Source organism: Marmota marmota, unplaced genomic scaffold (assembly GCF_001458135.2).
Source record: "Marmota marmota marmota unplaced genomic scaffold, marMar, whole genome shotgun sequence".
Classification (NCBI taxonomy): domain Eukaryota; kingdom Metazoa; phylum Chordata; class Mammalia; order Rodentia; family Sciuridae; genus Marmota; species Marmota marmota.
The window spans coordinates 2685795-2706592 of NW_026000241.1; the positions used below are offsets into that span (position 1 = coordinate 2685795).

Here is a 20798-nt window from a genome sequence, read left to right on the forward strand (position 1 = left end):
TGCCGGCCCCCATCGGGGGGCGGGGCCCCCTTGCCTTCCCTGTCTGGGAGGCCCCCTCCTGCCCTGGCCCGGGCCTGGAGGGGTGACAGCGAAGCCACAGAAGCCGTGAGGGACCCTGGCGTGGAGGAACGGAGGGGCGGGCGGGGCGGGGCGGGGCTGCGGGCTTAGCTTGAGGGCAGCGCCTGCACGAAGAGGCCGCGCGTGTCGGTCCGCGCCAGCTTGGCCGGCGGCTCCAGGGCCTCGGGGCCCAGCGCGGGCGACTCGCCGCCAGCCGCCAGCGAGATGTCCTGTGGCAGCTCGTCCTCGCTCTCCTCCTCCTCTTCCTCCTCTTCGTCTGGGGCACACGGACCAGGCCCGGCTCAGCGCAGGGTGTCGGCGCCCCGCCGGCTCTTCCACCCCAGCCTCCCTGCCCGCCGCCTCCGGGACCCGGGCCTGAGTGGGGACACGCCTTGCCTACCTTTGTCCGGGTCCAGGGGGTTCAGCGAAGTGGCCAGGTTGGCGAACTGGAGAGAGGCGAGAAGAGAGAGTGAGGGTCCCACCGCCTGGAGCCGGGCCCACGCCCTCAGCGCCCCGTGGTGCGCACCTCGCCCATGACGGCGATCGGGGTCTCGCCCTTGGCCTGGGCCACGCGGTGCTCGATCAGGTAGTACATGTACTCATCGTAGAGCAGCCGGATGAGGTGGAAGGAGCCGAAGCTGGCGGCGCTGCGCAGGGTCAGGTCCCGGATCACCATGGAGCTGGGGGTGGCAACCGAGAGGCCCTCAGGCCCGGCTCAGCCGCTCGCCCCGCTTGTCTCTCAATGCACCCAGGCACGCGCGAGCCCGGCGACCGACACGGGACACCACGCTGGTTCTCCTAGGTTGTCCCTCATTGAGGGCCGAGGCCCCCACTTTCTTGAAAGAGCACCTGAGCCTCGCCCTCCTCGGAGGCGGAGGCTTCTCCAGTCCCACCCACGCCAAGCAGCGGGACTCTAGGGTCCCATCCGCTCCAAACAGAAGGAACCTTTGGGCTCCACCTTTGGCCCGACCCAGGAAGCAGGGCCCCGCTACTGGCGTCCTGGGGCGTGGCCTCGCTGGTCCCACCCAGCCCCGCACAGGCACGCACCTGTAGAAGGACCACTTGAGGAGGAAGAGCTTGGCGGCCTTGGGGAAGCCGGCGCTGCCCTGGTAGGGCTTGAGAACCTGGCTCACGACGCCGTCCAGCCAGGCCGCCCATTGCTCCAGCGAGTTCTGCTGCTGCAGCGTCACCTTGAAGTCCTGCTCCAGACGCTGCACCACGCGGTCCTCGCAACGGCACACCCACGAGGCCTGCTCCTGGAGCACAGCGGGGAGCGGGCAGCGCCCGAGGCTCAGCCTTCGCCCCGCCGGGCCGCCCCGCGCGCCCCTGCACCGCCTGGCGCTCACCTGGACGTTGGCGAAGTCCACGCGGTTGAGGTCGCTCAGCATCTGGTTGATCTGCGCCGTGTTCTGCAGCACGGCGCGCGCAGCCTGCGCCAGGTGGTTGAGCGAAGTGTAGCGCCTCAGCGTCTGCGCGAAGGCGCCGGCCGCGGCCACCTGCGTGCAGGCCAGAGGGGCTGCGGCTTCCGCGGAACCCACCCTCCAGCCCCCGCCTCACCCGCTGCAGCGGTTGAGCCTCCTCCGTTTCCCCTTGCTTTAAAACGAAAGATGTGCACTGACGTGGGCCCAAGACCAACTTACTGCATTCTAATCAGCACCACTGCACCCATGACCTGACCTTTTTTTCCCTTTTGGTACTGGAGACTGAACCCAGGCTACCACGCTACCACTAAGCGGGATTCCCCAGCGCCCTCCCCCACCCCTGCCCTTTAATCTTCTAAGTTGGCCAGGCTGGCCTGGACTTGCGGTTCTCCTGCCTCAGCCTCTGGAATCGGGGCATTACAGGCTGCGGTCCCCAGCCAGCCCATTGTTGTTATTTTTAAGGAAAGAAAACAATGGAATATATAGAGGGCACCGCCCAGAAAGGGCACCACACTTCTTAGACTTTTTAATTTTTTGGTTATTGTACCCTTGATTTCAGCTCCAGGAGGGCAGGGTGACTGTCCATCTTGTTCAGTGCTATCCTTCCAGCACTGAGAAGCAAGTCGGGCACACAGTAGGTGCTCAATAAATGCATGTTGAATGAACAAGCATATGAGTCTTGCCAGTTCTGAAGGGCTTCCTCCTGCCACCCACTTACCGGGCATACCCTCCCCCACCCTGACCAGCCTGCACATGATCCTAGGTTGGACACACAGCACTGGGGACGGGGCCGGAGGGGGGGAAGCAGATATGGAGTTTGTTTAGCTTCTATGCTGTGTGCCCAAAAGCCAGCACATCCCGCCTCATCCCTTGCACCTGAGTAGTTAATGAACCTGCAGCACTGATGGAAAGGCGCTCACCCTTTCCTTACAGACACTGTCTGTTTAAAAAAGTCTCTTCTATTCTGAACACAAGAAGTGCTTTCTCACCAGGCTGTCTGAAGATAACTAATGCAAATTCATATTTGGTTTTTATTTTTATTTTTTTGCTACCCTAGGGATGGAACCCAGGGTGCTCTATCACTGAGCACATCCCCAGGCCTGTTTATTTTCTGAGACGGGTCTTACTATGAGTTGCCCAGGGGCCTTGCAAGAGATCCTCCGTCTCAGTCTCCCCAGTCACTGGGGCTGCAGGGTGCGCCCCGGGCCTGGCTTGGTTTATATATTTTTAAGATGTTAAGTCCTCACTGCTGCGAGGGGTCATGTCTCAGCAGTGGGCACTGGAGGGAGCTGCTCTATAAGACGACACTTGAGTCCTCCCTGAGGCCCCAGGTTCCCCAAGTGCACTCCCATCCTCCCCAGGACAGGTGTGGGGACAAGTCTTCAGCCCCTGTGGAGCCCAGGAGAGCGAAGCCCGCGGCCCCAGAGCCAGGAGGAGCGGCACGGCCTCACCTTCACCCGCAGCATCTCCTCGGGGATGTGCACCATGGCGTGGGTGAGCCAGCTCTCCAGGCTCTTGGCAAAGTTCCGGATCGCTTGGGTCAAGGCACCTGCGGGCAGTGGGGGGGGGCGGTCAGGGAGGGGGCCGTGCACTCACTGGGGATGGGGCAGGCCACGCACTCACTGGGGATGGGCCGCAGCACGTCAGGGATGAGGATCTCCACCAGGCCCTGGTACAGCGCGTGGTCGCAGCGCTTGGTCCACTGCAGCACAGGCTCGAACTTGGAGAGGAGCACCAGGCTGGCCTTGGGCAGCCGCTTCTCAGCCTCATCGTGCCTGCGGGCACCCGTCCACCCCAGGTCACACAGGTGCTCCATGGTCCTGGGCCCAGGACGACGGAGGCACCAGCCAGCCACTGCCGACTGGGGTTTGGCTGGGCACTTCCTGCCTCCTGCGGACGCGCAGGGCCAGGCTGGTTCGGGCCGCGAGGCCACGGGCTGATGGGGCTCCTGGGCTCTGTACACTGGGGTCTCCTCCAGGGCGGAGGGGCTGTCCTGCCTGGTGGCCCAGCTCCTGTGCTCTGGGTGTCAGACACACATGGGCCGTGGGGGTCCAGGGCACTCACACAAACCGCAAGGGCCACACCCCTCCCCCTTCACGTGAGGACTCACACGGCCAGTGCAGGGGCCTCGCTGGGCTGGCTGAGGTTGTGTCTCCAGAAGGTCTTCCACAGCGTCTCCACCAGCGTGAACTGCAGGTTCACCATGACGTCCACGATGGCCTGTGGGGAGGTGGGCGGGATGCTCGGGGGCAGCGGGCAGTACGGTCCTCCCCTGCCCACGGGCTCCTCCAGCTGCCCTACCTCACAGTGTTCCCGGTACAGAACTTGGAAGGCCTTGATGTCCCCCGGCCCGACGCCCTCGGGCAGGACTTTGCCCTGGAGGTCAAGCTCAGTGAAGTCAGGGAGACTCCGAGAGGCATCTGGGGGGTGCACATAATGAGGCCTGTGCCCCAGGCCTTCCCGCCTCCCAGCCTTCCCAGGCATCCTACGGGGTTGTCACCAATTCCCCAAAGAGGGGACCCCCACGTACAAAGGATGACAAGGCTCGGGGAGGGCAAGCACCTTGCCCAGGGTCTCAGCCCCCGGAACAGGGGCTCCTGCTGGCCCTGGCTGGTCTGCTCAGGGGCATCCCTGGGTCGGCCCCTGGGACATGGGACTGAGTCCAGGCTGGCTCCTAGTACCCACCTGACCACCAGGAGCAGGCCACCAGGGCCTAGTCAGGACTCCAGGGATGCCACCCAGAGCCCGAGGGCCCCAGTGTGGGGCTGTTCATGGAGATCACTCCAGACACCCCGGCTCTGCGAGGCGGCCTCCCGCCCCTTGGCCCCCCACCCCTCTGCGACAGTGTCCCCATCCTCCCCTAGTCCTCCCAGGGAACTGCGTGCCACAGGACATCCTAGAGCTGCGCCACCCAGGCCGGGTGCCTGGGCTGCATGGGTAACAGCCAGAAAGCAGCCACCACATGCCACTGTCACGGAGGCGTGGCAGGCACGCACCAAGCTCTTGGGCTTCCTGGGTGCCATGAGCATCCCTGAGCCGCCTTTAAGGGGCTGGTTTTCTTTATATTTGGACACCTGGGTGCCGCACACCTGCCTCTGCAGAGGCAGCCTGAGCCCCTGAGCACGGCCCCGCCCTGCCGGGAGCTCACCCAGGAACTGCTGGTACTGCTGCACCTGGGCGCTGATGTCGGACAGCCCCACGGCCTGCTGCGGCCCCACGGCCACCCCGTTGGTCACGCCCTCCACCTTCTGGATGGGCTTCAGCCTGCGGGAGAGGGGGCAGGTGGGCCCGCTGTGGGGGCGGGCGGCTGGGTGGGGTGGCTTTCCTGGTGTCCCCTCCTCTACCTCTGCTTCTGGGAGAAGGGCTGGCCCCGCATGGCCATGTGCTGCTGGTCCTCCATCAGCCGCAGCAGGGGCGAGCTGGCCTTGATGCGCAGGCCGTAGTAGTGGTACTTGGAGTTGCCCCTGGGAGGAAGCCGAGGGTGAGGGCCGGTCCTGGGAGCACCGTGCCAGACTCTGACTCTGGCTCCCCCGGGGGCTAAGTGGAGATGTGTGCTGCTGAGCCAGGGCCGACACCCTGGGGACGCACAGGGGACGCACAGGGCTGTGGGTACCAGCAGAGGCCCCCACTTGCTGACTGAGGCCTCTTGGGACAGGGCCGGGGTCTGGTTCTCTGCTCACCCCCCCATCCCGACACAGGGCCGCAGGCGCCGGCCAAGCGCTTGCTGACGACTGGCACTAACGACGCGCGATGCCCTAAGCGCACAGGCGCACCCTACCCGCCACGCCCTGGGGAGGGTAGTCCCCACTGCCCCGCGCACAAACGAGGACGCCGAGGCCGGGCACCTCGCCTTGGCTGGTCTTGTGGCTGAGGTGTACCCTCATAGCCCAAGGACAGCTGGGGACAGGAAGCCCACCTGGTGCCAAGCCGACGTGTGCGCAGCCCCATGAAGACGGAGCGGATGAGTTTGCCGAAGGAGGCGGCGTTGACGGGCTCCAGCTTCTGCTCCTGGCAGTGCAGCAGGTAGTGGCAGTAGAGGGTGCTGCGGGGCAGGCTCACGCCCTCCGCTGTCTCATAGTTGTCCAGCAGCCACTGGACCTGGGCGGAGGGGCAACGGGGACACCACTGAGGGTTGCCTCCACTTCTTAGGGGGGGCGGCTGAGAGCTCCACATCAGTCCCCGTCCTCCCCCAGTCCCCCCAGGGAGCTGCGCCGCCCAGGCCGGGTGCCACGGGCCACACAGAGCCACTGAGACACAAAGTCACGCTGATGTATGTGGCGGGAGATGAGCTGGCGCCACAGTCATGAGGTGTGACTCCATCTGGAAAGTATCCTCGACAACGCGGCAGAGGAATGGGACACCGGGAGGGAGGTGTGCAGGGGACAGTCAGGGTGCTCTGTGTGGTCCCTCGGTGCAGGGGAGGGACCCAGGACTCACGTCCCCGCTCGACCGTGGAGCTCCCCCGCAGCCCCAGCGCTGGCCAAGGGTGGCCTCCCCAAACCTAAGCATGTGAGGAAGGGGCGCCCCGGAGAGAGCATCACCCCCAGGTGGTCACAGAATCGACGGGGCAGGTCACAGCCAGCGTTTTAAAAAGTAGACGTGGAAAAAAGGGGGTCAGAAGTCAGGCTGCACCTGTGCCTAAGGGGGACCCGGGGAGCACGCCCGTCATGTGGCGGGCGAGGGGCCCTGTGGGCGGACTTCAGGGACTCCTCACAGCTCCCGGGTGAGGGTGCCTGCCTCTCCCTTCACTACCATCCATCCTCTATTGTCAAGTGACACTCAGAAGAGGTGACCCACTTCTTTGGGCACCACTCTAAGGGCCTCACACGTATCTGCCACGGCCCAGAGAGGCTGAGTAACTTGTGAGAGGTCACACAGTGGGGATTCCATCCCGCGGTGAGCGCACACAGGCACTGCCGTACCAGGTTACTAATGGTGGCCAGCAACCACTGCCAGGGACCAGCTCCAATGCCCACTGCCCACCACCTCTGCCCGGGTACCCACCTCCTGCCGGGCGCTTACCGTTGCTGGCGAGGCACGGGTGGTGTGGGAGTAGGACTGGCTGGCGCTGCCCAGCATGTAGCCGCCTTGGATCACATAGGTGCCTGCGCCGCTGCTGCTGCTGCCGCTGCTGCTGCTGCCGCCGTTGCCACCCCCGCTGCCGCCGCCTCCCCCGCCGCTGCCTGCGCCACCTCCGCTGCCGTTGCTGGCCCCACCCCCGCTGCTGGCGGAGCTGGCCACCACCTGGCTGCCGGACACGTACATGGGCACGGAGCCGCTGCTGGCCACCGCCTGGGAAGTGGCCGGTGAGCTGACCTGGGTGGCCGTGCCTGCGGCCTCGTAGTAGCTGGTGCCCGCCGGCTGCGTGTACAGTGGGGCCTCGGGGTAGGCGTAGGTGCTGGAGCGGCTGGGAGAGGCAGAGGGGGTGGGCGTGAGGGCCAGGGCGGGGAGAGCTGGGTGGCCGAGGGGCACGGTCCTGTGGGAGGGGAGGAGGTCCCAGAAGGGGGCCAGGGACGCAGCAGTCCCCAGCGCAGCCCCTTCCCTCCTACTGACGGCAGCGTCCTCGGGCCTGATGGGCAGGTTCTCACGGAACCATCTGGGCAGCCCTCAGTGCCAGGGTCACCTCCCACTCGGAACGCGAGGAAGCTGAGCTAGATGGGCTGGGTCACCTGTGACACACGGCCCCTGACCAAGAAATATCCGAAGAAACAAAACGAAATTTGCAACCTTGGGCTGGTTCCCGGCATGTTGATATACATGCAGTGAGCGCCTACTGTATGCCGGGGACTGTACCAGCAACGCCCTCGGGTCAGTTCCCGCGGGCAGGGCCAGGGAGGTGAGAGGAGGAGGTTGGTAGGAGGCGGGGCGGCTCCGTCACCCCAGGTGAGTGGTCTGCTCACTGGACACCAGGATCCAGCTCTTGATCACCGAGGCCCACGTCTACCTCAGAGTAATGCCAGGAGCATGTGCCTCCTCCCCAAGGCCACGGCTCAGCCAAGGGCCCCACAGGCAACACATGCTCCAGAAATGCTGTGCGGGGCTGGGCAGGCAGCTCAGCGGGGGTGCAGAGCGGCTCTAGACCGTGGGCACCCCGGGCTCCATCCATGGGCACCCAGGGCTCCAGGACCACACGCACACAGCGCTGTGCTGGTAGATATTTGCTAAATGAACAGATAAATTAATATCCAAAGCCAGGGATGGAAGCCCAGAGGCCGCGGCTGTGCCAGCGTGGAGATCCAGGCTGGCAGAGGGCTGGGAACCTGGTGACAGTCTGCCAGGAGGGACAGACAAAAGACACACCCAAAGCAAGAACTTCATGTGGCAGAAGAATGCGACAGTGGCCGTGAGCTCCGTGGGGAGGGAGAAGTCCAGGCAGAAGCCAAGGAAAGTACCCCCAGAAGGAGCCAGGCCAGGCGCAGGGCCCACTCTGCGGCTAACAGCGAGGTGGGCCTGGGGGCAGCCCTCCTCCTGGGAACGGCCCCCCCTGGCCCCGGCCGCTGGGGTCAGCTGCACATGAAGACAGTTAGCAGCACCGGAAACAAACTGATGGCAATGCAGGTGCCAGGACCACACTCCTCAGGGTCAGTTAGAGCGTCATGACCCAAGGACAGAGTCACTCTCTGAGCTAATCCAATCCCAGCACGGTGCCCGCAAGGACAGGTGGCAAGGACGAAAGAAAAAATCAGACGAATGCAAAGAAAACCAAATGGAAATTCTAGAAACTGAAACAGCAGCAGCAATCTAGTCGGCATTACTGCTTGGAGGATGGGAGAGGGAGAGGCCGTAGAGGGCTTCCATCAGGAGTCGGCCCCCGGAGGCTGCTCTGGGACACGACACTGGCCCCTGTGCAGTACCTGCCAGAGACACCTGTGTATCAGCTGCACGGGGACCAGGGACACCTGTACAGAGGAGTGCTGGGCAGTGTTGAAGAAGCCAAGAGGGACCCATGTGCACAAATGGAGGGAGCCAGGGGAGGGCCAAGGACAGGCTGGGGGAAGAAGTGAGAGCCAGAACCGGCCTCCATTTCTGAAGAAAGGAAGGAACAGTTTCTATTCTTGGAGAATCTCTGGGAGGAACAAAGAAACAGGTCACCCTGGGGCAGGGGGGGCGGCCAGGATCCAAGTCACCTCTTCACTGTTAATGTCCCTAACACACAGAAACTTTCTATCTTGTAAAAATGTGCGTGTGCACACGTGTATATATAGGAACTTTTTTTTTTTTTTTACCTCTAAAAGCCAGGCCGGTTGAGGCCCAAAGCCCTACGCTTGCTAGGATGCCAGGTTCCCTCTGCTCTGGCATGCCTGGGGGCCGCTGGCTGCCCCTGGGTGGTACCCACCTAACTGTCACCTGAGGCCTGGAGTCCTGAGCAGACCTACGCCCCTGCCCTGCCCTCCCTGTGCCCCTGCCCACTTACATGGCGCTGGCTGCGTAGCTGCCGTCGCCGCCCTCCACGTACTGGACCTGGCTGGAGTACACATGCGGCACCGCGACCTGCTGGAGCTGCTGCACCTGGGCAGGAGGAAGGCGGCAGGGTCAGGGGGTGGCTCCGGCCTCCGCCTTGTGGAGCTGGTGGTTCTCAAGCTCTCCCTGAGGCCAGGTCACTGACTAGGAGGTGCACATCTGGGTTCTCTAAACACCACACCCTGATGGGGGCCGAGGTCAGAGGCTCAGGGGCTACAGCCTCAGCTGGGGCTGGGAATCAGGAAGAGCTGTATCAGGAGGACTGCCAAGACACTCTGCTTCTGCTGGAGACGGCAAGGGTGGGGCCTGCTGATGGGCAACAGGGCAGCCCAGGCAGGTCAGACAGTGGGCCAGAAGGGTAGGCCTTAGGGCTGGGCCAAGAATGGGGACAAGGTGTAGTTAAAGCCAGAGCTTGGACTACACATGGCCCCAGGGGCGGGGCCTGTTAGCCCAGCACAGGATGTTAGGGGCGGAGCCTGGGGCCAGTTTTGTGACAGAACCCTCAAACGACTTGAGCGCCATAGGGGCGGGGCTTCAGTATCCCACCTCCACCCCCACCCTGATCTGCAGGGATGGAGCCTAGGACCTGGAACCCGCTGTGGGATGTTGGAGGCGGGCCCTTGGAACGACCTGCAGGGCGGAGGTGGGGTCTACAGGGCTTGAGGGGCCTGGTGGGCAGCCGGGGTATGCCCCCGCCCCCCATTGCCCCCCGCCCGTGCGTCCACCACCTACTTTGAGGGCCGTGGTGGCCGTGCTGAACACTAGCACCTGGGGGATTCTCTGGATCCTGACCCTCTGGTCGGGGCTGGCTCGGGCTGAGAGCCCGGGCAGGGGCTCGAGGACCACTTTCTGCTGCGGCAGGAGCAGGTGCGGGGGCAGCACGCCCACCAGCTCCACCCACTGCTCGACGCCTGGGTCGTAATGGGTCAGCTGCGGCTCGGGGCTGCCTAGCTGCGGGGCCTCGCCGCTGCACACCGATGGGAGCGGGCGGTGGCTCCGGGGCCAGCGCGCCTGGCCGGAGCCCGGGCGTGGGCGGCCGGGGTGGCGGCTCTGGCTGCGGCGTGGGCCGGGGCTCTCGCTGCTCTGCCTTCCTAGCGGGAAACTGACTGTCTGAGCTCTGGAAGACAAACAGAGATACTGGGGCGTCACTGGGTCCGGCCGGGGGCGGGGCTCCGGGCCTCGCTGCCCACCAGGCTGCAATGCGCACACCCAGGCGACGGTCCCGCCCAGTGCCTCAGGGAGGAGAGGGGGAAGGGACCCAGGCTAGAAAGAAGCGGCATTTGAATCCAGGTCTCTCTTAGCAAAACTTGGGCATGAGGTGCCCGAAAAGGGGGCTGATTCAGGGCAGATCCGCAGCCCACAGACAGGGGTGCAGCCTGGAGCCAGACCTGGAGCCCTCTGTCCTTCAGGACCCCAGGAGGTTCCATTTCCCCCCCTTCGGGGCAGGGACCTGCGTTCCCATCCCTCACTGGAGACCAGCCCCACTTTGCCCCCCCCCCCCCCAGCCACTGTTCCCTAGTAAGGACAGCTTACTATGTCCTTACTGAAGTGAGGGCACCAAAGATAAGCCAGGTCTGTGCACTCCTGAAGGACCTGCAGAGAGGGGAGAAGAGTAGGTCCAATGCCTGCCCATGCCACCTCCTGGCAGTCTTACCCGGCTGGGCCTTGTTTCCTGTGCCTGTAACTGGATGCCCAGAGGCAAGGCAGTGGTGAGCCCGGACGCCCTTGGTGCTGGGCCCGGCAACAGAGTTGCTTTTCTTTGGCTGGAGAATGGCGCGTTTTTTCCTTAGGTGGCTGTGGTGAAGTTTAGGTAGGTTCACGGTATAGAGGACGGGGACTTCTCTAGCCGCCGTCGTGGCCATGGTAACCGCGGCCTCACTTGTCTTCTCTTTCCCTTCCTTTCCCAGAGGTCTGTGGTCCAGGCCACCCCGCAGGCACCCAAAGCGGGCCCCGTGCAACAGTTGACCGTGCAGGGACTTCAGCCAGTCCACGTGGCTCAAGAGGTAGGTGCCCCCCCATCTACCCCAGGTAGATNACAGTAATGACAGTAGCAGCTACAGACAATGTGCTGATTCCCACCAGGTGCTGCTCTGAGCGCTTTATGTTTACTCACCAGGATCCCACAGCATCCCTGCTTCCTAGTGGAGGCAGAGGGGGAAGGACAGGCCCAGGGCCACACAGGTGGGCTGGCTACAAAGCCCGTTTGCTCTGCGCCAGGCTTGGGCTGTCATTCCCACAGCAGCTGACGGGCAGTGGACAGCTCTTCCCTTGCCACCCAGTACTAGGGATTGAACCCAGGAGCCTCTACCCCTGAGCTACACCCTCAGCCCTTTCTGTTTTTTATTTTGAGACACGGCCTCACTAAGTTGCTGAGTCTGGCCTTGAACTTGAGATCCTCCTGTCTGTCTCCCAGTCGCTGGAATTACAGGTGTGCCCCCTCATGCCTGGCTGCTCTTCTCTCATACACAGACAGCCCTGGGCTCCCGAGGCTCAAAGCCCTGCCTAGAGGCCCAGCAGCAGCAACAGCTGAGACAGGCCCTGGCCCCAAGCCCCTGATGCTGGGGCCGTGCTCCAGGCCTCCTGACTGTCCCCAGCCCTCACTGATGTGTGTGGTCCCCAGAATCCACCACGTGGTTCCAAACTCTCAGAAGGGGTTCCACCCACCCTGCAGATGGAAAAGGAAGCCACTGTTGTGTCCTGTGAGCCATCCCCTGAGCAGGACCTGCAGAGGCCACCTCAACCCCGGGAGGCCACCCCTCCTCCTACAGCCAGACCCCATGGCAACTCAGCCCAGAGCCACGGGGCCAGCGAAGGAGTGGGGAGGGCAGAGGAAGGAGCAGGCTCACAGCAAGGGAACCTCAAGTGTCCTATGGGGGCACAGGGCCAAAGCAGGGAGACAGGACAGGGCAGAGTCCTAAGGGGCTACCACCTACCTCAGGAGGCGAGTGCACCTGCTGGGTACCGTGGACTGTCAGGGACACCTGGCCACCCTTGCTGCCTGGCGCTGTGCTCTGCACCACCAGACGCTGTGTGGGGAGAGCCTGGAACCGGGGGAAAGAGGGAAGCCCATCACCCTTGACAGCCCGGGGCTCTCCTGAGCACCTGAGAGGTGCCAGGTGGTGGCGTAAGTGCTCTCTGCCTCTCAGCCCATGGACTCACTGACAGCCCCAACACAGCAGTCATTGCCCCACTTCAAGGGGGTGACACTGAGGTTCAGGAAGGTTCGAGTGCTCATCTGAGGTCGCAGATCCAGGAAGTGGCAGTGTAGAGTGTGGACCCGAGGCCCAGCTGAGCCCATGCCAAGTGTGATCTCATCCTTAAGCTCCGATAGTATCGGAGTGCGGGCGCGGAGGTCGGGTGCGGCTCAGGGCTAGAGCGCTTGCCCAGCATGTTTAAGGCCCTGAGTCCATCCCCAGGACCTCATGCACATACATATCCAATACAATTTGTCCAATTTTGTGTTGATCAATTGGAAATGGGGGTGAGCCCTGGCATCCCAAATGTGGCCTTCTGGAGGACAGACGCCCTCCCCTGCTGCCCTGGGCTCCTGACTTCCACAGCCTTGGGCTTTCTGCTTTAGGACGCTGCGGCTGGCCCCTGCTGGCCCGCTACCCTTCCCCACTAACCCTCACTGCTCTAGAGATGGCCAGGCACTGCTCCCTGATGGCCCCTACCCTGGGGACCCCACCACCCAGAGCCAGGAGGTGGGGAAGCCTCAGGATGGGGCCGGTGTCCTCAATCCTGGCAAGGACTGGGCCAAGCAGGCCACAGGGGCTGGTTTCCCACCCCGGGGGGCGGCTAACGGTGGGAGGCTTACCTGCTGGGCCACCTGGATATTGGTGAGCTGGAGGGGTGACACGTGGCCCGGCTTGGCCTGCACACTGGTCTGCACCAGCAAGCGCTGGGGGTCAAAGTGTGAGGAGCTGAGCCGCCCAGCTCCCTGGGAGGCCCAGCCCTGTGGGGGGGCGGCTGACATGCACATCCCTGGGGGGCTGACATGCACATGGGGGGGCGGCTGACGTGCCCATCTTGATAAGAACAGTGAGCAGATGTCCTGATGGACGGAAGGCAAGGCCCCAGAGAACCCAACCTGCACTGTCCCCTTGCAGGCCTGTCCCCCATCCTACCTGCTGGGTGCCCTGCACCTGCTGAACCACCTGAGTGGGGACGCCGGTCTGGCTGGCTGTGGAGCCCGGGCTGGCTTCTGACACCGTCTCACTGGCTCGCATGGCACCCTCTGTGGGGGAGGGGGCACCAGGTCAACTCTGCGCCCACAGGGAGCCTCAGCCACCTGGAGGGCAGGACGCAAGCTGGAGCCCAGCCCACAAGGCCTGCTTCTCCAAGAGCCCTGCCGCTCCCCTGGCCAGCCCTGGCAGTGCCCTTCCNGCTATTGGCTTGCACCGGCGACCGCTGCAAGGGAAGGAGACACGGTGATGTCAGGTTGGGCTCTGGGCATCTCTGGGAAACCTGGGCCCCAACCCCCTTCTCAGGAGGGCTCTGTGGAGAGGGCAGCAGGTGGTGGTGTCGTGTCCCACCACCTGCGCTGACCACAGGCTGTACTCGTGCATCCAGATGCTCCGGCCTGCGTCAGTCCTGGTCACCCCCAGGAGAGGGTTCAGCTCAGAGGTGCTGGTTGAGGCCCATCCTCCCTAGGGAAGATGGCTGGGACCCCAGCCATGGTCAGGGGCCACCTGCTCTCTCCAGAAGAGCTGTAGCCCTGACCCGACAGAGTTTATGGGCTGGGAAAGTCTGGCTGGGCCATGGAAGCCACCCACTAAATCAGCCCTCTGAGGCTCTCCTGAGGCCAATTCTCAAAAGTCACAGTAATGACAGTAGCAGCTACAGACAATGTGCTGATTCCCACCAGGTGCTGCTCTGAGCGCTTTATGTTTACTCACCAGGATCCCACAGCATCCCTGCTTCCTAGTGGAGGCAGAGGGGGAAGGACAGGCCCAGGGCCACACAGGTGGGCTGGCTACAAAGCCCGTTTGCTCTGCGCCAGGCTTGGGCTGTCATTCCCACAGCAGCTGACGGGCAGTGGACAGCTCTTCCCTTGCCACCCAGTACTAGGGATTGAACCCAGGAGCCTCTACCCCTGAGCTACACCCTCAGCCCTTTCTGTTTTTTATTTTGAGACACGGCCTCACTAAGTTGCTGAGTCTGGCCTTGAACTTGAGATCCTCCTGTCTGTCTCCCAGTCGCTGGAATTACAGGTGTGCCCCCTCATGCCTGGCTGCTCTTCTCTCATACACAGACAGCCCTGGGCTCCCGAGGCTCAAAGCCCTGCCTAGAGGCCCAGCAGCAGCAACAGCTGAGACAGGCCCTGGCCCCAAGCCCCTGATGCTGGGGCCGTGCTCCAGGCCTCCTGACTGTCCCCAGCCCTCACTGATGTGTGTGGTCCCCAGAATCCACCACGTGGTTCCAAACTCTCAGAAGGGGTTCCACCCACCCTGCAGATGGAAAAGGAAGCCACTGTTGTGTCCTGTGAGCCATCCCCTGAGCAGGACCTGCAGAGGCCACCTCAACCCCGGGAGGCCACCCCTCCTCCTACAGCCAGACCCCATGGCAACTCAGCCCAGAGCCACGGGGCCAGCGAAGGAGTGGGGAGGGCAGAGGAAGGAGCAGGCTCACAGCAAGGGAACCTCAAGTGTCCTATGGGGGCACAGGGCCAAAGCAGGGAGACAGGACAGGGCAGAGTCCTAAGGGGCTACCACCTACCTCAGGAGGCGAGTGCACCTGCTGGGTACCGTGGACTGTCAGGGACACCTGGCCACCCTTGCTGCCTGGCGCTGTGCTCTGCACCACCAGACGCTGTGTGGGGAGAGCCTGGAACCGGGGGAAAGAGGGAAGCCCATCACCCTTGACAGCCCGGGGCTCTCCTGAGCACCTGAGAGGTGCCAGGTGGTGGCGTAAGTGCTCTCTGCCTCTCAGCCCATGGACTCACTGACAGCCCCAACACAGCAGTCATTGCCCCACTTCAAGGGGGTGACACTGAGGTTCAGGAAGGTTCGAGTGCTCATCTGAGGTCGCAGATCCAGGAAGTGGCAGTGTAGAGTGTGGACCCGAGGCCCAGCTGAGCCCATGCCAAGTGTGATCTCATCCTTAAGCTCCGATAGTATCGGAGTGCGGGCGCGGAGGTCGGGTGCGGCTCAGGGCTAGAGCGCTTGCCCAGCATGTTTAAGGCCCTGAGTCCATCCCCAGGACCTCATGCACATACATATCCAATACAATTTGTCCAATTTTGTGTTGATCAATTGGAAATGGGGGTGAGCCCTGGCATCCCAAATGTGGCCTTCTGGAGGACAGACGCCCTCCCCTGCTGCCCTGGGCTCCTGACTTCCACAGCCTTGGGCTTTCTGCTTTAGGACGCTGCGGCTGGCCCCTGCTGGCCCGCTACCCTTCCCCACTAACCCTCACTGCTCTAGAGATGGCCAGGCACTGCTCCCTGATGGCCCCTACCCTGGGGACCCCACCACCCAGAGCCAGGAGGTGGGGAAGCCTCAGGATGGGGCCGGTGTCCTCAATCCTGGCAAGGACTGGGCCAAGCAGGCCACAGGGGCTGGTTTCCCACCCCGGGGGGCGGCTAACGGTGGGAGGCTTACCTGCTGGGCCACCTGGATATTGGTGAGCTGGAGGGGTGACACGTGGCCCGGCTTGGCCTGCACACTGGTCTGCACCAGCAAGCGCTGGGGGTCAAAGTGTGAGGAGCTGAGCCGCCCAGCTCCCTGGGAGGCCCAGCCCTGTGGGGGGGCGGCTGACATGCACATCCCTGGGGGGCTGACATGCACATGGGGGGGCGGCTGACGTGCCCATCTTGATAAGAACAGTGAGCAGATGTCCTGATGGACGGAAGGCAAGGCCCCAGAGAACCCAACCTGCACTGTCCCCTTGCAGGCCTGTCCCCCATCCTACCTGCTGGGTGCCCTGCACCTGCTGAACCACCTGAGTGGGGACGCCGGTCTGGCTGGCTGTGGAGCCCGGGCTGGCTTCTGACACCGTCTCACTGGCTCGCATGGCACCCTCTGTGGGGGAGGGGGCACCAGGTCAACTCTGCGCCCACAGGGAGCCTCAGCCACCTGGAGGGCAGGACGCAAGCTGGAGCCCAGCCCACAAGGCCTGCTTCTCCAAGAGCCCTGCCGCTCCCCTGGCCAGCCCTGGCAGTGCCCTTCCGGGGTGGGGTGGGCGCTAGACAGCACCCAGGGACCTCTAACACCTGGAAGCAACCCTTGACCCTTCTTATCCAGAAGCTGAACCAAACAGGGTGCTGGGGCCACCAGGCCACAGAAGTCGAGGCTGGCCCTGTTCCCCAAAGGCAGGACCCGGGCAGAGAGTAAACTGACCACCCTTCTCCTGGCAGTTCTAGGAGGACCAAGTGCTGGCCCACCTTCCCCAGCACGATCCCGGCTTCCCAGGAGACAGCTGGCCACAGTAGGGGCCACAGCCAGGGGCTCCGCCCAGCCTCGCTGACCTCGAGGGGCAGGAGGGGTGCAAAGGGCTTGGAGCTGGATGAAGGGTACTCACGCTGACAGGCAGCTAAGAAGAGGCAATCATAGAACATGGTGCCCGCCTGCCCGCTCCCTGCCCCCTGCCTGTCTGTCCAGGGCCGCCCGCTGGCCCTCCCTCCCGGCCTGCCTCTGTAGGAACAGCAGGGCGCACAGGCAGCTTTATACCCACAACCTTGGCGAGCTAATCCCCCGAGGGACGCAGGCTCCCGTGTGCCCTCTTGGGTACACTCCCCTCCCCGTGGGCTGCCTGAGAAGGGCCTTTGCGGGGCGGGGGCAGATCGGGGCAGGAGGGAGGCTGGTACCCGGAGATGCTATCAGGCAAGCGCAGGTCGGATTTCATGCACATCTTGCTGAGTGATTAACAGGGGCCACAGGGGGGCAGGGAGGAACAGCGTCCCTGAGGGGCCCTGGCCAGGAGACCCTCACCTGTGCTGCCCGTCTCTGTGGCCCGGCCTGCCCCCAGCAGCCCCAGAGGCCGAAATGATATGGGGGAGGACGCATGGATGCCAGAAGGAGTCAGGCCCCAGCCCCCCTTCCTAGGGGACTCGCCTGGGGAGTCAGAGAGGCCACCCATCCCCCACGACACGAGAGGGCCACAGTCGAGGGAGCAGCGTCCTCGGCCTCAGACACTCAGGCTGCTGCCGTGGAGGTGATGCCCGGCTCCCGGGGCAGCTGGGGCCCAGCGCTCTCCCCACTAAGTGGCCTGCTCAAGGTCACCAGCTGGGGACCAGCAGGCCAGGACACAGGCCTCTCTGTGCCCACAGGAACTTCACACCGTATGCAGAACCCAGAGTCGCTGGTTCTGCTGGGCTGAGGCGCCGGGGGTGGTGGTGTGCGGACGCGGACCGGGGGCTCGGCGAGCTGGGAACCCACGGGACACCTCAGGTGCAGGGCATCCCAGGGTGGGGCAGGTGGGGCTCATGCTCCAAAGTGGGGGGCTGGTCCTCAGCTGTGGGGAACAAAAGAGAATGTCCCAGCAGAGCAGGAAGGCCCTCTGCGTGGACTCAAGGACCCCAAGGCCAAGGCCACGGCAGAGAACACGAGTGTGTGAGTGGGGGGCGAAGGCTGCCAGATGTTGGGGGAGCCTCCCTGTGGCTACACGTGGGGCTGGCATTGGGACAGTCCCAACCCTGCGGGGACAGCTGCCTGGGCAGCCAAGTCCAGGTGGTTCGGGTGGCTGTTTTGCTGGAACCTTCCTCACGTCTGCGTTCGTTTCCCTGCGCTGTGCAGGAGGCTTCCCTGAGCGGCCCCTTGGGAGAAACCCGAGCCGGCCCTGAGTCACGTGAAGGGCCTGGCACACCTGGGATGTCCATGGGGCACGGGGAGCCAGCCCAGCACAAGAGAGGTGCCACGGCGCGTTGCCTGGCTCAGTGTGGGCAGCAAAGCGGGTGCTGGGCATGGGGCTGATCCTGGAGCAGGACCCTGTGTGTCTGGAGACCTGAGACCTGCTGAGATCATCGGGCATGTGTCCCAGGAAGCAGTCCTGCCTGTGTCCTGCGTCTGGGGTGGCCCATAGGGCTGGGACGCTGGGATCCTCCCCCACCCTCTGCTGGCCAGGCCAGCAGGCACGATGGGCTGCGCAGGAATGTGGGCGGGTGAGTCTGCTCCTCAGCTGAGGGGCTCCCTGTGTGCAGTCCCTGTCCACCTGTGGCCAGGGCTCAGCCTCTGCCTCAGTCTCTCCCTCACTATGTGTGGGGGAGGGGAGCCAGGAGGGGAAGGGGGCTGGCGGACATCGAGTCTGTGACCTCCATTCCAGGCATGTTTAGGAGGCCGGGGAGGCCCCTGCTGTCTCAAGCCGGGAAGCACCGTTGGTTTCCTGTCTCTGAGCCGAGGAGGGGCTGCCCCTCCGCAGGCCGGCGCCTCCCCGTGCAGCCCTCCTCCCTCCTCACCTGTTGGAGGGAGCAGTGAGCTCCTGGGCAGACCAGACACATTCAGAGGCCAGGGTTCAGGCTGGACCCCTGGTGCCCCTGCTGGCCCAGTCCCCCTTCCCCACGAGCAACAAAGCCAGCTGGCCCCGTCCCTCCTGTTCCTTGGCTCCGGGGAATGACTTCCCACAGGGGCCTGGGGTGTGTCCTGTCTGCCCTCGTGTCTGCCCATCTGTACTCGGGGATGCGGACAAGCACCCTCCATTCCCCTGTTCTGGACGTGCCTTCTTGGACTCCAAGGAAGGCCAGTGGGAGAGCAGAGGAGGGAGGCTGGCCTGGTCCCTCCCTGAGGCCGCCCGTCTCTACTTCAGGCCGCCTGGCACCACCCTCCTGCCAGCGTCCAGAGCCCACAGCATCCTGCTTCCACCTCAGGGCTTGGCTTGGTTTGGGCCCTGGGGACTGAACCACTGAGCTGCCTTCCCGGGACTTTTTATTTTTTGACACAGGGTCTTGCTAAGTTGCTGAGGGTCTCACAAAGCTGCAGAGGCTGGTCTTGAACTTGTGATCCTCCTGCCTCAGCCTCCTGCGTAGCTGGGCTGCAGGCGTGCGCCACGGCACCCGCCTCAGGTTTTGGGTGATGTCCGTGGTGGCTGAGGAGGGGATTATGGCCAGGGTTGCTCCAGACCAGGGAAACTCGAGCTTCCTGCCCTCACCTCCAGAGTCACCTCAGAGCAGAGCACGCCAGGCCCAGCTGGACAAGCTGCCTCTGGCCTGCGTCCGGGCCTGGCCCGGGACCTCCGCACCCCGCCTGCGTGGACTCCCGGGTTCCTGGGCAGCTCCACCGCTCCTGGCTCCAGAGCAGCCCGGCGCCTCCCACAGCCTTCGCTGGTGTCGGCTTCCACTCCTGCCCAGGGGCCGGCTCACGTGCCCAGGCCACTCTGAGATGAGATGGGATGCTAAGCTGGTGAGGGGGAGTGGCTGAGGGCTGGGTGCCAGCCAACTCCTCTTCCTCAGAACAAGTGGAGGAAGCTTTGCCCAGCGACCTAGCCGGGGCAGGCTCACCCCGCGGGAACCTGGACCAGCAGGAAACAAGATTCCCCACTCACGGCCCAACCCAAGGAGGCTGGGGGGCCTGGCACGGAGGCTGGTTCCCTGCTCTCTGCCCTTGCGGGTACGCAGCACCCAGAGCATGCCACCTCCCCCAGCCTTCTCCTGGGTCTGTCTGACTGGAAGACCTCATGGTGACCTTGACCTTGAGGGACTGGGGCCTCCCTGGAGGACTGCCAAGAAAAGCTGGACACACTGAGGCTGAGGGGAAGGACGACGGGTGTTCTGGGGCCCGAGGCCACAGGCCTCCTCCCGACCCTCACCCCGGAGAGCCCAACTGCCCGGAAGGACCCTCATCCAGGAGGAGGACCAAGGCCAGCCAGGGGCCCCAAGGGCTGGGCAGAGCTCCAGTGGAGTCGGTGGTCTCCTGCCTGCTCTTGGCCACCGGGGGGCCACGCCAGGTGTCCAGCTCTCCACTGCTCTAGGTCAGGCCACACTCCCTCGTCCTTCACAAAGACTTCAGGACTAGACCCTGCCCTCAGGGACGTCAGGAATGTCAGCCTCACCACGGTCCTGGCACTTCCAAGGGTGAGAGTGCAAGAGGGAGGTGAAGTGGGGGGGGCGGGGCTTCCACCCAGTGACCTGAAGGAGGCTGCAGGCCAAGGCCTGGGCCGAGTGCTGCAGGGGGAAGCGCCGCCAGGCCCAGGCCAGGAGGCAGGACTGAGCCTGCGGGTCTGCCGGTGGGCCGGGCAGGTGGGCCAGGAACAGGCGGCAACAGGCGGGGTGGGGACTGGCAAGCCAGACAGTGGGCTTGGCCTCCACTAGTGAGAGCACGGGGCGCATGGAGCTGTTAAAGTCCTTTGGAGGGGCGGATTTGGAGGACCAGGGGTCAGCTCTCCAAGGGCACCTGGCCAGACGCGTGGTGCACAGCTGTGATCCCAGCCGCTCAGGAGGCTGAGGCAGGAGGGTCTTGAGTTCAAAGCCAGCCTCAGCAACTCAGCGAAGCCCTAAGCAGCTCAGGGAGACCCTGTCTCTGAGTTGGGAGAGACGGACACCAAGCCCTCTCCCGGCCCCCAGACCGGCCCCGCTGCCAGCGTTCTCGGGAGAACGACCCGGGTGGGCGCAACGGGCTCGTGGGAGACGACAGCCCGAAGCTGAGCGCAGAGCAAGTGAGAGAAAATGGAAGCAAAAGCCAGAAAGAGCTGGAGACAAACCCGCCAGCAGCTGGAGCTCCCTGCTGGCCGGGGCCCCTCCGCCCCGCTGGGCTCAGCCAGGGAGGCCCTGGGAGGAGCGAGCCCTAGGCACACCATGGCCCAAGTTCCCGCTCATCTCCTCCAAGGCCACAAGGGTGGCCACACTCAGGAGCTGGCCAGACCCACACCCTGGCTCAGCCCTGGTCCTGCTCCTCCAGGGGGCAAGGTGACACTCCAGGCTCCCGCCAG

The 20798-nt window shown here is 64.1% G+C and overlaps 2 protein-coding genes and 1 long non-coding RNA gene across 3 annotated transcripts in view; 1 reads left to right on the plus strand and 2 right to left on the minus strand.

The window, feature by feature from the left end:
- Window positions 1-6: 6 nt before the first annotated feature.
- The window catches only part of LOC107144971 (MHC class II regulatory factor RFX1-like), a 33696-nt gene continuing 12904 nt past the window's right edge, over window positions 7-20798 (minus strand). The window contains exons 3-24 of the mRNA XM_048795341.1: window positions 15852-15961; window positions 15542-15625; window positions 14658-14765; window positions 13292-13349; window positions 13067-13176; window positions 12757-12894; window positions 11873-11980; window positions 9672-10202; window positions 8893-8987; window positions 6501-6885; window positions 5395-5576; window positions 4823-4942; window positions 4627-4742; window positions 3780-3898; window positions 3589-3698; window positions 3102-3253; window positions 2930-3027; window positions 1404-1553; window positions 1105-1313; window positions 584-737; window positions 458-503; window positions 7-334 (exon numbers count right to left, since the gene is read on the minus strand). Of these exons, the coding sequence (XP_048651298.1) occupies window positions 165-334; window positions 458-503; window positions 584-737; window positions 1105-1313; window positions 1404-1553; window positions 2930-3027; window positions 3102-3253; window positions 3589-3698; window positions 3780-3898; window positions 4627-4742; window positions 4823-4942; window positions 5395-5576; window positions 6501-6885; window positions 8893-8987; window positions 9672-10202; window positions 11873-11980; window positions 12757-12894; window positions 13067-13176; window positions 13292-13349; window positions 14658-14765; window positions 15542-15625; window positions 15852-15961 (3353 nt within the window). The 3' untranslated portion in view covers window positions 7-164. The remainder of the gene's footprint in view (window positions 335-457; window positions 504-583; window positions 738-1104; window positions 1314-1403; window positions 1554-2929; window positions 3028-3101; window positions 3254-3588; window positions 3699-3779; window positions 3899-4626; window positions 4743-4822; window positions 4943-5394; window positions 5577-6500; window positions 6886-8892; window positions 8988-9671; window positions 10203-11872; window positions 11981-12756; window positions 12895-13066; window positions 13177-13291; window positions 13350-14657; window positions 14766-15541; window positions 15626-15851; window positions 15962-20798) is intronic.
- Window positions 10984-13316, minus strand: LOC107145261 (MHC class II regulatory factor RFX1-like). The gene is made up of 3 exons (XM_015489134.2): window positions 13067-13316; window positions 12757-12840; window positions 10984-11980 (listed from the first exon to the last, which is right to left on the minus strand). The coding sequence occupies exons 1-3, from the start codon at window positions 13166-13168 to the stop codon at window positions 11807-11809; spliced, it is 360 nt and encodes a 119-aa protein (XP_015344620.1). The 5' UTR covers window positions 13169-13316; the 3' UTR covers window positions 10984-11806.
- Window positions 17559-20792, plus strand: LOC125613822. Its single transcript, XR_007344416.1, has 3 exons — window positions 17559-18039; window positions 18816-19944; window positions 20434-20792. It is a non-coding gene; the product is annotated as an uncharacterized LOC125613822 (long non-coding RNA).

Coding starts and splice junctions, on each gene's coding strand:
- LOC107145261 (XM_015489134.2), bottom strand. CDS start 13,168: ATGCGAGCCAGTGAGACGGTGTCAGAAGCCAGCCCGGGCTCCACAGCC. Junction 12,841..13,066: donor AGGTGCAGGGCACCCAGCAG/GTAGGATGGGGG, acceptor TTTGACCCCCAG/CGCTTGCTGGTGCAGACCAG. Junction 11,981..12,756: donor ATATCCAGGTGGCCCAGCAG/GTAAGCCTCCCA, acceptor CCCCGGTTCCAG/GCTCTCCCCACACAGCGTCT.